A 17770-nucleotide genomic window follows, 5' to 3' on the forward strand; every position below is an offset into this window, starting at 1 on the left:
AATAGTTTGCATCCAACATTCCACTGTTCAAAACAACGAGCTGATGCCATTAAGCTTGAGACTTTGCCAAGTAGTGTCAGTCTAAGTAATGTTAGGACTTAACGTTTAAGAAATAATCAGAAATTAAGAGGAAAAGTGATTTTGTATTAATACATGTAGAGAAACAAAGTTCATGATTTAGTTTAGTAAATGTGGTATAGTGATCAGAAATCTTGGTCTTGAAATTCTTTTAAAATTGATTGATCTTTAAGGTACAACCTGATGAAGTCACTGTCATGAAAGCCAGATGACTTAGAGGCATTTCAGTCAGCCTCAACAACAAATGAGTTCTTCATTCATTTTTTTTTTTTAAATTGAAGTATAGTCAGTTTACAATGTAGTGTCAGTTTCTGGTGTACAGCATAATGCTTCAGTCATATAGGATCATACATATATTTGCTTTCATATTCTTTTTCACCATAAGTTACTAGAAGATACTAAATATAGTTCCCTGTGCTATACAGTATAAACTTGTTATTTATCTATTTTATATATATTAGTTAGTATCTGCAAATCTTGAACTCCAAATGTATCCTTTCCCACCACTTCCCACTGCCTGTAACCATAAGTTTGTTTTCTATGTCTGTGAGTCTGTTTCTGTTTCGTAAATAAGTTCATTTGTCTTCTTTTTTTAGATTCCACGTGTAAGTGATATACGATATTTTTCTTTCTCTTTCTGGCTTACTTCACTTAGAATGACATTCTCCAGGTCCATCCATGTTGCTGCAAATGGCATTATTTTTTTTATGGTTGAGTAGTATTCCATTGTATAAATACACCACGGCTTCTTTATCCAGTCATCTGTCAATGGACATTTAGGTTGCTTCCATGTCTTGGCTATTGTAAATAGTGCTTCTATGAACATTGGGGTGCATGTATCTTTTTGAATTAAGGTTCCCTCTGGGTATATGCCCAGGAGTGGTATTGCTGGATCATATGATAAATCTATTTTTAGTCTTTTGTGGAATCTTCAAACTTTTCCATAATGGCTGCACCAAACTACATTCCCACCAACAGTGTTGTTTTCTCTACAGCCTCTCCAGCATTTATCATTTGTGGTCTTTTGAATGATGGGCATTCTGACTGGTTGTGAGGTGATACCTCATTGTAGTTTTCATTTGCATTTCTCTGATAATTAGTGATACTGAGCATTTTTTGATGTACCCATTGGCCATTTGTATGTCTTCACTGGAGAATTGCTTGTTTAGGTCTTCTGCCCTGTTTTGGATTGGGTTGTTTGTTTTTTTCTTATTAAGTTGTATGAGCTGTTTATATATTCTGGAAATTAAACCTTTGTCAGTCTCATCTTTTGCAAGTATTTTCTTCCATTCTGTAGGTCGTCTTTTTGTTTTGCTTATGGTTTCCTTTGCTGTGTAAAAGCTTATAAGTTTAGGTCCCATTTGTTTATCTTTGCTTTTATTTCTATTGCTTGGGTAGATTGTCCTAGTAGAACATTGCTGAGATTTATGTCGGATAATATTTTGCCTGTTGTTTCTTTTAGAGATTTATAGTGTCTTGTCTTATGTTTAAGTCTTTAAGCCATTTTGAGGTTATTTTTGTGTATGGTGTGAAGGAGTAGTCTAATTTCATTAATTTACATGCAGCTGTCCATGAAATGAATCAGGCATTTAACCTGCCATTCTTTTACAGTTGTATCTTAGGGTTACCAAATAATTGATGCAAAAAAGTTTTTTATAGAAAAATTCCAGCTAATAGATGCAGAAGGAATGACAGAATATTACAGTTTTGTAACCCCTAATGAAATAATAGAGTGAGGTCAGGATATCTCAGTCTTGACAGCATTCACATTTTGTGCCAGGTAATTCTTTGCTGTGAGAGACTGTCCTGTGCATTGTAGGATGTTTGGCAGCCTCCCTGGCTTCTGCCCATTAGTTGCCAACCAAATTCATGCCCAATTAGTGCTCCCTAGTTGCCAACCAGAAATGTCTCCACGCTGCCAAATATCCACTGGGGTCAAAAGCATTCTTGGTTGACGTTGATTTAAACAGTGATGATCAATGCCTGTTTAAAACCATTGTAATTAACTTTTCTGGAACTTAAAATGGATGGTTTAGACTGATAGTACTTGAACAAACTGTTATCTTAATATCACAGAAAGAGAGATACAGCACACAATGTGTGCCTCTTTAATTGATGCACCAGGAACTAGTATCACCTATAAAGATACCACCTATAAAGTAACAAGTATTCTTGCCACATAACTAAACCTGAATCACATCAAGCCTTTAGATCTAATTCTTATGGAAAATATAGGCGATAAAGGGACACCAGAGGAATGCACTCAGTAAAATCCAGGATATAGAAAAACCTCTGAACAAAAGACCTGGATTCTTCAACAAATGATGGGATAGCATAGAAGAGTGTATGGGTTAAAGCAAGAGTTGGTAAACTTTTTATGTAAAGGGGACCAGATAGAAGTAGTCAAGGCTTTGTAGGTCATGTAATCTCTCACAGATGCAAGAGCAGAGGCAAAAGCAGTGATAGGCAATATCTAAGTGAATGAGTGTGGCTTTGTGCTAATAAAAGTTTATTTGCAAAACCAGGTGACAGCACAACATTGTAAACCAACTATACTTCACTTTAAAAATAAATAAATAAATGGCAGAAAAAAATTTAGTCCATCAAAAACAAACAAACGAACAAACAAAAAACCCAAGTGACAGTCTGGAGTTTGTTGACCCTTGAATTAAAAAAAAATACCATAAAAAGGTTTATCAACCAGTGTAAATGTTGGACCTTGCTTGTATCTTTATTCAAACAAATCAACTATTTTTTTTTAAGTTATGAGACAATAAGGGAAATTTGAATGCTGACTAGATAGCTGATACCTTTAAGTAATTATTTTTATTTTATTGTAATTATGTTTAAAATAGTTCATCAATTACATAAAAGTAATTACAGATAAAATAATATGGGAATTTGCCTTAAAATAATCTAGTTGAGGGTAAGGATGGTTGGTTCTCAAATAGAATGTGTCAAAGATTTAAAGGCTGTTACCTGCTAGAAAAAATATGAAAACTAGAGTCTAGTTTGGGAAGGGATATTTGCTGTTTGAATAAAATGAACAGGGTTTGATGAAGTTCATAGTTTCCTGCTTTTATATGTAATATATATCATGTTATTTTTCAGATATTTTTTCTGTGTAAAGATACATCAATATCTTTATTGATAAATATTTTTAATTTCAGTAGGCCCTAAATTGGTAGTTTAGGGCAAGGGTGAGCATACTCCAGCCCACTGCCTATTTTTTTGTAAATATAGTTTTGTTAGAACACAGCACACATTTTTCTTAATGGTTGTCCATGGCTGCTTTGGCATTGTAACAGCAGGGTTGAGCCTGTGGCAGAGATTGTATAGCCCAGAAAGCCCAAAATACTTGCTGTCTGGCCCTTTACAGAACGTTTACTGACCCCTGGTCTAGGGCACGGATACAACTTTTCATTTCAAATGATTAGTGCTTTGCCACAAAGTAGGTACTAGTTTTCTTGGCACGTGTTTTTGTTCTTATGGTAAAAGTCAAGGAGCAGTTAGTTATGTAATCCAAACCACCACTTGGAAGTATATTCCTTTGTAGATGGTCTTCAAAGACTCCTTCACCTTCCAATTTATAAAAGTTTTTGGGACAGGTGACTGTGAGACTTTACCCATCTTGTCTTCTATCCTGAACCCCATTTCTTTCATCCTGACTCCTTTTGTTCCAACTCCCACAGTCCAGTATATTTACCTTAAGTGTCAATACACTATGGAGAGCAACACCTTCTCAGATGTTCTTAAAGGTGATGCTCTTTTTACATAGAGGACGCTTAATAAATGTTTGAATATTATTTCAAATTTATTACCATGTGTTGTGAGTTTTGAATTAATTTTTAAAATGAAATCCACGGTATTCTTCTGTTTACATTCGTGAAGGTTTTTAACATGTGGAACTAAGCTTCTGTATCTTTGGACTTCATCACATACAAATCCTATTCCTGGAACAGTTCCCAAAAAAGGATATGTGATGGAAAGAATAGTGTTACAGGTAATGATACTTCCGGACATGTGGAGAGGTTTAAATTTGAATTTCTCTATAAAAAGTATATGTGTACCATGATTTGGGTTGTTACTTAAAGAAGCCTTAATTGATCTTGTTTCAATCTTAGGATCTGTCTTTAACTTAAATGTCAGTAAACATTTCCTGTTTCTATGAAACAGTAAAAGATGTGCTTGTACCCATCCCAAATAATATTTGTGCTATTGAAATTTACCAATAACAGTAATCACTTTTAACAAAAGGACAAGAAGCATTAATGTAATATTTGACATTATCACCCTGATGCTGAAAAAAATCAAAGAAGTTAATATAGCAAATCTGTGGGCTATTCAGCTGTAATTTGATCAACTTCTATTTTTAAGGTTGATTTTCCTTCTCCTGCATTTGATATCGTTTATACCACTCCTCAAGTTGACAGAAGCATTATACAGCAACACAACTTTGAAATATTGGAGAATGATGTAAAAGGGAAACTTCTTGATATTCTTCACAGAGACTCATCACTTGGGTATGCTCCTTTGATTCTGCTTTGCTGGGGTATCTTTACAATGTAAAGTTCAAGTTAATGGTTTATTAAGTTACCTTGTTTAGTTATGATATAGCATGTTCACGATTTAGTTCCTGATAAGGAAAGTTTTCTGTTTTTAATTATATAAAAAGACTATATATGAGTACATATAATTTAGAAACTTGTACAACTCAAACTTTTTACATGTTAAGAAGGCAAACAACAGATTGGAAACTACATTTATAGTAAGTATCTATAGATTAATTTCCTTAATATATGAAGAACCTTTTCATATAAGTAGAAAACCCAATGGCTCAGTGGTAGACAAAGAATGTGAATAGTTAATTCTTTGGAAAAGAAACACCGTGCCTTTTAAACATCTGGAAAAAGATGTTCAGTTTCTCAGTAATCAAGGGATTGTAAATTAATAACAAGATACCATTTCACACATCAGACAGCTGAAAATTAAGATGTCCCATTAAATAAAGTGTTGATGGGATACAGAAAATTGGAAATTATACTTTTGGCAGAACTCTAAAAAGCGTTTGGAGAGCAGTTTGTCAAAATCTATAAAGGTCACAGTATCCATAGTCTGGGACCTAGCAATTCCATTTCCAGTTACTTATAGAATATGTTAGAGAAAACTCTTTTGTATTTGCTTACGGAGACAAGATCATTCATTGCAGTATTTATTTGCATTATTGTAAAACTGATAGGGAATATTCATCAATGGGGATTAAATTATGGTATATTTATCTAACAGTACTGTGTAACTAGTAAGAATGAATTATATGTACAAGTATGTACAATAGCTATATGTACAAATATGTAAGATGTTAAATGATGAAAGCAAAGAGCAGAATAATGTATATAGTCTGTTACTATTAACATAAAGGAAGAAAGAATCTATGTACACCTTTGTATATACTTCTGTATGAATAGCTACCACTGGAAGAATATACAAGGTTAGGCAGTTGCCATTGGGAGGGGAACTGGAAGGAGAGAAACTTAATTATGAACCTTTATGCAATATTTGAATTTTTTTAGTATTCTACGTGAAATGAATACATTCCAGTGCATGTGTTATACACAAAATTAGGTAGATGGGTAGTAAAATAATGAAATATTTCATTCACATAAATACTTGTCATTAAGATTAAATTGGGAGGGGGAGGAGCTCAGTAGTAGAATGCCTGCTTAACATGTACAAGGTCCTGGGTTCAATCTCAGTACCTCAATTAAAAAATAAACAAACCTAACCCCCCCCCCACAAAAAAAAGAAAAAAAAATTTAAGATTAAATTAGGAGTTCCAAATTAAATCCTTTTTATTTTGAATATTTCTCAAAATATTCCTTCTAAAATTTTGTAATAACATTTTTTCTTGGCATGACATTTGATTTTACTTCTATAAAATGGATGAAGTCCTTGCTATCTCTTTAGGAGGGTAGGTTCTGCTTATTCAACTCTGATTTCTAGTGCCTGGCATCTGGTTAGAGCTCAATAAATTTTATTGTGCTGAATTATCATTCATTTTCTTATCTAAGACCTTTTTATCAAGGCAGAATGATTTCTTTCTATCCTTTAAATTAGGGTAAATTAATGATGTTTGCTGTACATTGCATTTTTCTATATCCCAAATTGGTATTAATGATTCTACCAGGAAATGACTGTCCTCAGATGAATAAATTTCTTCTTTGTATTTTTAATCACTGAGAGTTATAACTGTCATTATGATATCAATGAGAAGTAATTTAATTCTGTTATGTATTCAGACTTTCTAAAGAAGAGAAAGCTTTTTTGTGGGAGAAGCGTTATTATTGCCTCAAACACCCAAATTGTCTTCCTAAAGTACTAGCTAGTGCTCCAAACTGGAAATGGGTTAATCTTGCCAAAACTTACTCACTGCTTCAGCAGTGGCCTCCATTGCACCCACTGACTGCCTTGGAGCTTCTTGATTCAAAGTAAGTCAACTGTGCCTGAATTTATTTGCTCTGTTTTATTGTTTCAATTTTTCCAGTAAGATATTATGTTGTAGGATTAATTCCCTTTAAGATGAAAGCAATTCAATACAATCTAAATGTATAAATGTGTATTTCTACGAACATATTTTACGTTGAGGTTATTAAAAAGAGGTGTTGTATCATTTAAAACTAACCTAGAGCGGTTATAAATTTTGAATAATTTGTTATATTTTTGTAAGGGCCAGAATTAATTACCATAAACTTAAAGGTTTCTAAATAGTCATGAAATTGAATTTGTATATAGAACAGTAAGGTTTTCTTCTTTAAAAAAAAAAAAAAGAAGAAACACATTGCTTTTTAGTAGCTAATTTGAGTATTTTGTCATAAATAGATTGAGATTGTGTTTTTCAGAAATGAAGCTTCATTATAAAGAAATCACTGTCAAATCTTGATTTTTGTGGTACTCTTCTAGATTTGCTGATCAGGAAGTGAGGTCCCTCGCTGTGACCTGGATGGAGGCTATTAGTGATGATGAGCTAACAGATCTTCTTCCACAGTTTGTGCAGGCAAGTTTTTTTTATTTGATTTCTACCTGCTTACTCTATCCCCAGTTTTTATGAATAGGGACCTTGCTAAGGGATTCCCTTTCTGTTTTTATTAAAAGTACTTTTGTTGTGTAGGAGTGTTGAGGTGCATTGCATTTGGATTTACTGTGAATTTTTTTCCACTATGTTAGCTGCCCCACTTGAACATTTATGTATGGTACCTGGGTCTTTAATTCACAGAATAAACCAGAGTCGAGCTTTCCTTTGGGTTTTTGTTTTTGTTTTCGTTTTGGCCATTTGAACATTGTTAATGAATGTTATTCCGAAGTCTGTACTTTTCTGCTTGATTTCATTAATTTCACCTAAGTTAATTCATCTGTTTCATTTTTATCAGTGTCATCTTTTATCAAAAAGAATAATCCTTATATACTTTCTATGTTGATAATTTTATCCTAACAATGTAGTATGGAGTTGACCACAAGTGTTTATTTTTCTTTGCATGTAGGCTTTGAAATATGAAATTTACTTGAACAGTTCATTAGTGCGCTTCCTTCTGTCCAGGGCATTGGGAAATATACAGATAGCACACAGTTTGTATTGGTAAGATATAAATTTTCTTACATACTTAATTCCTATTTCTATTGTTTATAGAGAGGACATACTCTGAAAGTCTAAATCATATGCTCAGACTATTTGCTGTGGATACCAGGTGTTTGATTGAAGGCATTATTATAAGGAAGCTAAATTTCTATGTCTTCAGAAATAAAACCAGAAATAATAAAACCCTCTATTGCAAAATTATTTGGCACGTTAGAACTCTGTAGTTTTTATAGAACTGAATGAGTTTTTACCTATAACAAATGAGTTTTTAGGCTTATATAGCTTAAAATTAATTACTAGTTATCAAAAATTGAATGTATTAAATAAATTGATTATGGAAAGATGTTATTCCAGTTCTCAGAAGTGGCTGACATAGATATTTTGCTGTATTAGGCTCCTCAAGGATGCCCTGCATGATGCACAGTTTGGTGCACGATATGAACATGTTTTGGGTGCTCTCCTCTCAGTGGGAGGAAGAGGACTCAGAGAAGAACTTTTGAAGCAGACAAAACTTGTACAGCTTTTAGGAGGAGTAGCAGAAAAAGTAAGGCAGGCCAATGGATCAGCAAGACAGGTATGTACCCATAGAAGGAACATAGATATTTTGAAAGGATTTACAGCGCTGACAAGTTGTTATTCTTTATCAATAGATATCTATTAGTACTCTATCTACACCTATGCTGTTCTGGGCAGATTTAATTCAAAGGTTGCTTAAAATCTATATAAAAAGATTTCATATCCTAACTCAGTACCGTTTAATTCCTATGCTTATTAATTCCTTTCTGATCAGAATTGTTCTCTTGAATTTCTTTTTCATAATTTTGCTTTTTAACTTTTTTGTAACTATAAAAATAATAAAAGTATGAGTCGATACTAATGTTTAAAAAGTCCAAATTAGGATTAAGTTTATAAAGTAAAAAAAATAGGACTATTATAGTTTCATTTTCTTCCTGTAGGTATCTGTTGTTCATAGTTTGCTGTGTGTCCTTCTTGGCCACCTAATATGATTTTACACATGTGTACACTTCAGTATATATACATATTTTCGGAGTTAAAATAAATTTATTTTTGTAGAAACATAGGTATATGTGAGGCAAAATTCACTATTTTAACCATTTTAAAGTGTACAATTCATTGGCTTTTAGTATATTCAGTGTTTTACAGCTACCACCACTATCTAATTCCTGAACATTTTCATCACAACAGAAAGAAAGCCTGTACCCACTAACCTTTCACTCCTTACTCCCCTCTTCTCCCAGGCCCTGGTAAGAATTAGTCTGCTTTCCATCTCTATGAGTTTATCTTTTTTGGACATTTGATAAAAATGGAATAATAGAACATGTGGCCTTTTAAGTCTGATTTCCTTCACTTAGTCTAATGTTTTCAAGGTCCATCCATATTCTAGCATGTGTATTTATGGCTGAATAATGTTCCATTGTGTAGATAATACTACATTTTGTTCATTCATCAGTTGGTGGACATTAGGCTTGTTTCTACTATTTGATTATTATGAATAATGCTGCTATGAATATTCTTTTAAAATTTGTGTTTTTATTGGTATCATTTAGTGGTTTTTAAAAAATTATTATTGGACTATAGTTGATTTACTTGTTGAAGTTTCTGTTTGAGCATCTTTTTTCATTTTACCTAGGAGTAGAATTACTGCATCATACAGTAATTCTGTGTTTTTTGAGGGACCACTGAACTGTTACCCGAAGTAGCTGCAACATTTTATATTCCTACCAGCAATGTGTGAGGGTTCGTTTCTCCGTATCTTTACCAACATTTGTTGTTTTCTTTCTTTCTTTTTTTTTTTTTTAAACTATAGTCATCCTAGTGGGTGTGAAGTAGTATCTCATGGTGGTTTAGATTTGCATTTTCCTAATGACTAATAGTTTGGGGCACATTTTCATGTGTTTGACCATTTATATATCCTCTTTGGGGAAATTCCTTTTCTAAGGCCTGTTTAATTGGTTTGCTTTTTTGTTGTTGAATTGTTAGAGTTCTATATATTCCGGATACTAGACCCCTATCGGATACACTATTTGCAAATATTTTCACTCATTCTATGTATTGTCTTTTTATGTCCTTGATAGTAGCCTTTGATGCATGAAAGTTTTTAATTTTATGAAGTCTAATTTATTTTTTCTTTTGTTGCTTGTGCTTTTGATACATCTAAGAATTGTTGTCAAACCCAAAGCCACAAAGATGTATATCTATGTTTTCTCCTAGGAGTTTTATAGGTTCACTCTTAAAAAGTCTTTGATCCATTTGAGTTACTTTTTTATATTCTATAAGGAGTCCAACCTCATTCTTTTACCTGTGATTATCCAGTTGTTTTCATACGATTTGCTGAAGAGACTGTTCTTTCCTATCAAATGATCTCTGTACCCTAGTTAAAAATCAGTTGGCTATAGTTGTATTGGTTTATTTCTGGACTCTCAGTTCTATTCCATTGAGAGATAAATATATATATATATATATCTCTATACACCTCAGTGTTTTCATTACTATAGCTTTGTAGTAGGTTTGGAAATCAGGAAGTATGAATCCTTCAACTTTTTCTTTTGAAATATTTGGAAGTCGCTGGCAGTTTTAAATAAATTTTTGTATCAGCCTACCTATTTCTGCAAAAAAGGCAGAGTTTTTATAAGGATTGTGTGTTGAATCTGTAGATCAATTTGGGAAATATTGCGATCTTAATAATACTGTCTTCCAGTTCATGAATACGGGATGTCTTTCCATTTATTTAGAGCTCTAATTTCCTTCAGCAGTGTTTTTTGTTTTCTTTTGTTTTTGTAAATTGTTGTTTTAACTTTACCTTGGGGAATTCATGTCAGTGCATATAGTTATGCTTCGTGTTTCTTAATGGGTACATAATATTATCTGATATTGTATCATAAGTTATGAACCGTTACCTCTATGTAGGTTGTTTATACATTTTTCTTTTCCCAAACAGTCATGTGATAAACTTTAAGATATAAGTTTTTGCCCCTTTGCTAATATTTCTTTATAGTGTATTCCTACAGTATATTTTTAGTTATAATTTTAGTTATAATAGTGTCTATTATTTTGCAATATCAAAAGAACTCCCAAAATAAAACTATGCCTGTATATGCCTTCCTCCCTACCAGTAGATTATGAAAGTACCTGTTTTCTACCTTGTTGACAGCATTGGTGTTATGTTAAACTTTTCGTCTGTTAGATTAAAAACAAATTGCAACTCCTTATTGTTTAATTTCTATTTGACTGTTAGTATTAATTGATATATTAAATATGACCATATGTACTTTCCTCCCTATGTTTATAGCCTTTGCCCATCCAAATTTTATTTTCATAGTAAAAATAACCTCTTTAGCAACAACTTTTTTTGACCATTTGACAATTGGGCATTTAAAAAATTGTTGTCTTAAAAATAAGGTCTTCATTTTCATTATCTGCTCACAGTATCAATCTCTTTTCCTAGGTTGTCCTCCAAAGGAGCATGGAGCGAATACAGTCCTTTTTTCTAAGAAATAAATGCCGTCTCCCTCTCAATCCAAGTCTTGTGGCGAAAGAGTTAAATATTAAGGTGACATAAATTACTTTTAAGTTCATATTATATTTCCAAATAATGTGTAGGAAGAAGGCAAATGGGCAGGTATGCTTAAAGAAATTAAGGATAAAACCTGCATAGGTTGGTTATAAGTACTTATAGATCTGTGTTTGTGTTTAGGATCCATATTTATCTCAGTATATTCTTACATAATCACTATTCATGAAAGAAAAAAAGTAAAATTATTTACTGCTCAAAATAAATGATTGTTTATTGTGGTATAATAGCTACATAAAAGACACATGTGTTTTTGGTTTTGGTGAGGGGGAGGTAATTAGGTTTATTTATTTATTTATTCTTAGCAGAGGTACTAGGGATTGAACCCAGAACCTCATGTATACTAAGCATGCCCTCTACCACTTGAGCTATACCCGCCCCACCAAAAGGCACATGTTTTAATCCCAACAGTAAGACTACCGAGTCACGGGTAGGCATTATTTTAATTCCCTTATGAATGGCCATATGGACTCTTCTATGTTACAACACTTTTTTGGGGAATCATCAGAAAGTACTTGTAATCTCCAAATTGAGTAATTATGTTTCGAATTGGGCTAATAGCAATACAAATAGTGGATTTTTCTCTAACATGAGTTCAGCAAAAGTAACCAGATAATTTATCCACTAGTGTCTGATTTTAAAGGGCTAACATACGACTATCCATAAAGGAGTCTCAATTAGGTGTTTTGTTTTGTTTTTTTTGTTTTGTTTTGTTTTGTTTTTTTAGTTGCCATATGGCTACTCTTTGTTGAAATACAGCAGTGGGTGCCTGAGTTATATAATTATGTCATTGGAGGTGAGGGGATTACATTTTCTCCTCGGGTTTTGTTTGTTGTTTTCCTTAAATTGCTATCACTGTCTTAAATTAGTCTTTTAACCAGTTTAATTTTAATATTAGATTTGATCTTTGCTAATGAAGCTGTTAAATTTAGTGTCACTATTTGATTCCGTGGCTAAATGTTAATTTTAATAGTACCACAAATAGAAGAATTAGAGATCTCATTCCAGATCACACTGATTTAGAGGAAGGATAAACATACACAAAATTTTGTGCTCTGTTGAAGAATTTTGACAGTTTCAAAGTGTCATATTTCAAACTTTTAATAGTTTTTGTCTCAAGTTTTTAAATTTTTTACAGGAAAAAGTGAAAAGAGAAATTCCTAGGACAAAAAGTATTTTTTGATTTTTATTCCACTGTTATCTTTCTAATGCTTAATGTGTTGTATTTGTAGTCATGTTCCTTCTTCAGTTCTAATGCTGTGCCCCTGAAAGTCACAATGGTGAATGCTGATCCAATGGGGGAAGAAATTAATGTCATGTTTAAGGTGAGCAAAATAAGGTGACTTTGTTTTTAAAAAGTAATTTTAAAATTCCTTCCTCAAATTCCTTTTCCAAAATTGCAAAAGTAATTTTGTTTATTTAGTATTTAATTAAATTGAATAATTATGTGAAAAATTATCACTGACATAAATGGTTCCCAAACAGACTTGGGAACAAGTACAACTCTGGCCTAGAGCCTCTGCATATGGCCATGCTAGTTAAGTACATAATAGCTCCAGGCAGTGCCTTTCACCCAGACTGTGATGTAAATGATGTGCCCTAGAGTTTGCAAAACTGCAAAACTATGAGCAGTGGCACTGGTTTTGGGAAACATACCTTACCTGTAGGAAGCAGCAGGCTTATAGTATTTTGGAGTAGTCTAATTCCAGTCAAAATTTTGTGTGTTGTGATCATAAATTAGTAAATTTTGAATTAAGAATAGAAAGTTTAGTTAATTCAGTGAGTTTTATTAGTGGTTCATCAAGATAGTTTCTCTTGAACCATCTTTGATATATAGCAAGTTCCCTTAACTCAGATCTGATTTTGGACTCTGTTTTACTTTACTGATATATTTGCCCTTTCCTAAAACAGTACCATCTGTTTGAATACAGAAATTGTATACATTTTAATAGTTGTTAAGGCAAATCACCTTATTTTTTTCATCATTTTCAAAGCTAGTCTCAAAAATGTCATTATGTATTTTAACTTAGTTTATCCAATTTAAAAAAGAAAATGAAAACTTAATGTGATTACAGTTAGAATTCATTTTGAGAGGGCTAAATTATGTATGTATGTATGTATTTGGGGGGGGGGAGGTAATTAGGTTTGTTTGTTTGTTTGTTTATTTAATGGAGGTACTAGGGATTGAACCCAGGACCTTGTGCATGCTAAGCATGCCCTCTACCACTTGAGCTATACCCTCCACTTAGGGGAGGGATAAATTTTCTTTTAAGTAAACTTTTAATTTTGAGATTATTATAGATTCATAGTTCATAGTTCGTTTTACAAAATTATACAGAAATCCTGTGTATCCTTTACTCAGTTTTCCCCAATGCTAACATCTCTCAAAACTCGTACAATATCTCAATCAGGATGTTGGCATTGATACAATCAGGATATGGAATACTTCTATCATGAGAAGGGTACTCCATGTTGCACTTTTAAAAAATTGAATATAATTCACATATCATAAAACCTTTTAAAGTGTACAGATCAGGAAACTGAGACATGAAAAGTTTACTTTCTCTAGAATGCTGCAGAGAGGCAGTTCTGTTCATCTTATTCTTTACTCTTTTCACTGTTCCCACCCCCCCCACCCCCAAACCCCTTTTATTATATGTAATCTATTAAGTCTTTTGGAAATGTACAAGTTTTATTCCTTTGATTTCGAGGTTGGTGAAGATCTGCGGCAAGATATGCTAGCTTTACAAATGATAAAGATTATGGATAAGATCTGGCTTAAAGAAGGACTGGATCTGAGGATGGTAATTTTCAAATGTCTCTCAACTGGCAGAGATCGAGGTAAATCTGTTAGCTGTATCTTATTTTTTTATCCATGAACTTAGCTCAGAGTGTTCCTGTCCTAAGGGTCCTAATACTGGTACACTACGCTCTCAGCCATATCACTTTCCTTTCTCAGGTCAGGATGTACAAACTTTGTCTTGTCAAAAGGAAATGAGATCAGTTTAAGAATTTTTGCTGATTGTTTTTCATGCACTAGCTCAATGAGTAGCCCTAATAAATGCTTGCAAGATAATAAGTCTTGTAAGATTCCTCAACAGGAGCCTACCATTTCATTAGATTAGTTTTTCTGTCACTATAATTTCATAAAGTTTTTTTTTTATTGACAGGGTTTATAGGAATAAATTAAATATTTAAAATCAAAGGCCAGTTCTTAAATCTCAGTTGTTTATTCTCATATTTATCTTGAAGTTGAACTCTTCTTTCTTCTTATGGAATTTCATGTTACTTGTAGGCAGTGAAATTCCTCCCTTTTTATGTTGTTTCTAACTCGTGTGATTGAGTGCTTACTTTGTGCCTTGCCCTGTGCTAAGCTTTTCACTGTTCTCACTGTATCCTTATTTTCCAAATAACAAAATCACATTACATCCTCTGTGAGGTTTTTAAAAAGCACTTTAGTTTATAGTAATCCCTCCCTTCTCCAGATTTAGCAATTAGTCTTTAATATTCACTAGACATTGTGTCTTCCATGCTGGATTGATTTTAAGTTCTGTCAGGGGGTAGTAGTATTTTGTATATCTATGAAATTTTACTCACTGTTTTGTACATAGTAATTACAATAATTTATATGTATATTTGATAAAGTAGAAATTTGTGTATATATATTAAAAATAAGCATGGTCATTGAATCAAGATGCAGGTATTCATTGAAAAAGGATGTCGCTGTGAACTGTAAACTAGATGATGCAACCAAAACAACATAAAAGATCAAAATGAATCCATTCTGCTATGACCAGACTACAAGGATTACAACCTGGCCTGGCATACTTTCTTTTTAGGATGGACTTGGCCAACTTAGACAGACCTTGGCCACCTTGGTTCCTTCTAGTCCAAAGCAGGTCTCTGTATCCATATCTTTTATTTTGATAGCAGTGCGTTGCATAGATTTTTAAAATACATAAAACAAATTTTTACAATATATAAGTAATATACACATAGTAAAATAAAATATCCGTATAGCACATAATAGAATAAATTGAAATGTTAATCATAGTTTTCTCCCACACCTTCCTAGGCAGCCTGCTCCCAAATTATAACCACTTACATAGCTTTCTGAAAATATTTTGTGTATATTCCAACATACGTAAGTCTTTCTTGTAAACACAGAGGGTACAGTTCTCCATGTAAATTTTGCCTTTAAAAACATATTTTTGAGATTTTTCTATATAGGCACATAGAGATTTACCTCACTGTATTCCATTGTGTAGATGTTCCATAATTTGATACTTGTTTTAATGAGTTACAGAGAAAACAAAAAATGATTTGCCCAGCCAGACATTTATATTTCAGTAAGGAAAATAAAACACATACTTGAAACTCAAACACATCAAAAAGACAATCTTAATCTGTTCTTCCCTTTGAAAGGGCTTAATGTACTCTGAAGCACTACTTATATTGCCCAAATACACAATTAGAGAAAGTTCTTTGTGCTGAAATGGGACAGCATGTATCTTATAAGTAACTTAATTAGCGAGGTCAGTGTAATCTAGTTTGTAAATAAAATTGTTATTCTTTGTGGGAGTACACATGAATGTACAGATTAGAGTCTCAAATAGTCAAATGCAACTTTTGTATCTCGGGTACTTCTGAAAATAAAAAATTATTTTGATTGCTCATATTTTCTAGCATGGCCTTCCAGACTTGATTTTTTTTTGAAATGATAGTTGTTAGCTGGTATCTTGTGTCACAGATTGAAAGCTGTAAATTTTTTAAAGGCTTACTTTGGGAGACATTTTTACATATCTTAATGTTTTGTTGTTAAAGGCATGGTGGAGCTAGTTCCAGCTTCAGATACCCTCAGGAAAATCCAAGTGGAATATGGTGTGACTGGATCCTTTAAAGATAAACCACTTGCGGAGTGGCTGAGGAAATACAATCCCTCTGAAGAGGAATATGAAAAGGTGACTAGCTTGTCTCTTTATTCTAAATAACTGTCAAAAATGTATTACGTAGGTCTTAAGTGCTTTCATTTTCCAGCTCTGGTGACTAGTCATTAAGTTTAAGTTGTGGAAATAGCATCTTTGTCCAAGTAAGGAAAAGAATATACAAACAGAATGCATTTAATGGCAGGAATCTGAGTAAAACTAATGCTAAATTACCAAAGATTTCCAGACATGTACGTAGAAGCTAGCAAAACAGAGGTATTTTGAAAACCTAAAATATTATGTTTCACATAGATCCTGGAAAGAGCTATGGAAATTAGTTAAGAGTGGCTGCATCATGTGGTTGTAGAACAAGGTTATGGACCAGACTCCCTGGGCTTGAATTCAGGTCCCAAGTCACTCACCAGCTTTAGAGTCTTGGGCAGATTAACCCCTTGTTCTTCGGTGACCTCTGCTATAAAATATTACAGTACATATTATGGCTGTAAAAAAATAATATACTACAAGGTTATTGTGAGAATTAAATGAATTAAAATATATAAAGAGCTACATAGAGTAAATACTTTAATGAATATTCTTATTATTGGAGGCATCAATTTGTTAGGAAAAGGAAATCTCTTAGCACATAAGACCTCTAATGATCCTAAATCGGCCTACGGATGACTCAAGAACACTTTCAGTGGTGATACAGATCCCAGTTTCAATGTCATTTGCCTGACTAGTTTATGCCAGATCATTAATGTACCACATTTACAGATATGTACAAATACTATCTGTTGACCTAATAAAATGAAGTAGAGGAATTTTGTCCTTTGTTGGTCTTTTACAATATTTAAGAGCACTCCCTTTTCTTAATTCTTTGTGGTTTGGGGAAAGCAGTATAGCAGAAGCCAATATTTGTTTATAGTAATATTGGCTCTGTGATTCATGTAAGTTGTTTGGTATACAATGATTGCCAAGTAACATACACTGAGTGTCTTTAATGCTTTTAACTCTTTTACATGCTTTGCCCAGTAAGAGGGAATATAACATAGTGGGATCACATTGCTTGAATTTGAATCTTGGCTCTGCCGCTTAACAGTGATGTAATCTTGAGTACATAACCTCATTTTTCCTCATATGTAAAATGATGATAACAATAGTACTGACATCATTGTTTTGTTGTGAGATTTTAAATGAGTTTAATGTATACAGACTGTGCATGTATGTGTGTGTGTGGAGTAGTGCAGTGCCTGGTTTGTGGTAAGTACCATGTAAGCAGGTTGTTTTCATTATCGTCATCATCATCACTAATGATTTCTAGGGGGTTATGAAATAAAATTAACCACACAGACTCCATTCTCCAAGAAATGTAGTATCTTGAGAATAAACTAAATGCACTCCTTTAGATTAAAATATTGATTGTATGCAACTTGTATCCTTTTGTATGATATTATAGTAGTAATTTAATTGCCAGGATGGGCAGGACTAAAGTGAAAGAAGGTCTTCCAGCTTGGAGAAACTTGCAGGTGACATAGAAGGGGTCAC

General features: G+C 33.0%; 1 protein-coding gene across 1 annotated transcript in view; it reads left to right on the forward strand.

Moving 5' to 3' along the window:
* The window catches only part of PIK3C2A (phosphatidylinositol-4-phosphate 3-kinase catalytic subunit type 2 alpha), an 88084-nt gene that overhangs the window by 58406 nt on the left and 11908 nt on the right, over positions 1-17770 (forward strand). Inside the window, exons 14-23 of the mRNA XM_074372306.1 lie at positions 3970-4081; positions 4456-4601; positions 6375-6563; positions 7036-7129; positions 7614-7708; positions 8102-8282; positions 11175-11279; positions 12533-12625; positions 14012-14141; positions 16125-16261. Of these exons, the coding sequence (XP_074228407.1) occupies positions 3970-4081; positions 4456-4601; positions 6375-6563; positions 7036-7129; positions 7614-7708; positions 8102-8282; positions 11175-11279; positions 12533-12625; positions 14012-14141; positions 16125-16261 (1282 nt within the window). The remainder of the gene's footprint in view (positions 1-3969; positions 4082-4455; positions 4602-6374; positions 6564-7035; positions 7130-7613; positions 7709-8101; positions 8283-11174; positions 11280-12532; positions 12626-14011; positions 14142-16124; positions 16262-17770) is intronic.

Source organism: Camelus bactrianus, chromosome 10 (assembly GCF_048773025.1).
Source record: "Camelus bactrianus isolate YW-2024 breed Bactrian camel chromosome 10, ASM4877302v1, whole genome shotgun sequence".
Classification (NCBI taxonomy): Eukaryota; Metazoa; Chordata; class Mammalia; order Artiodactyla; family Camelidae; genus Camelus; species Camelus bactrianus.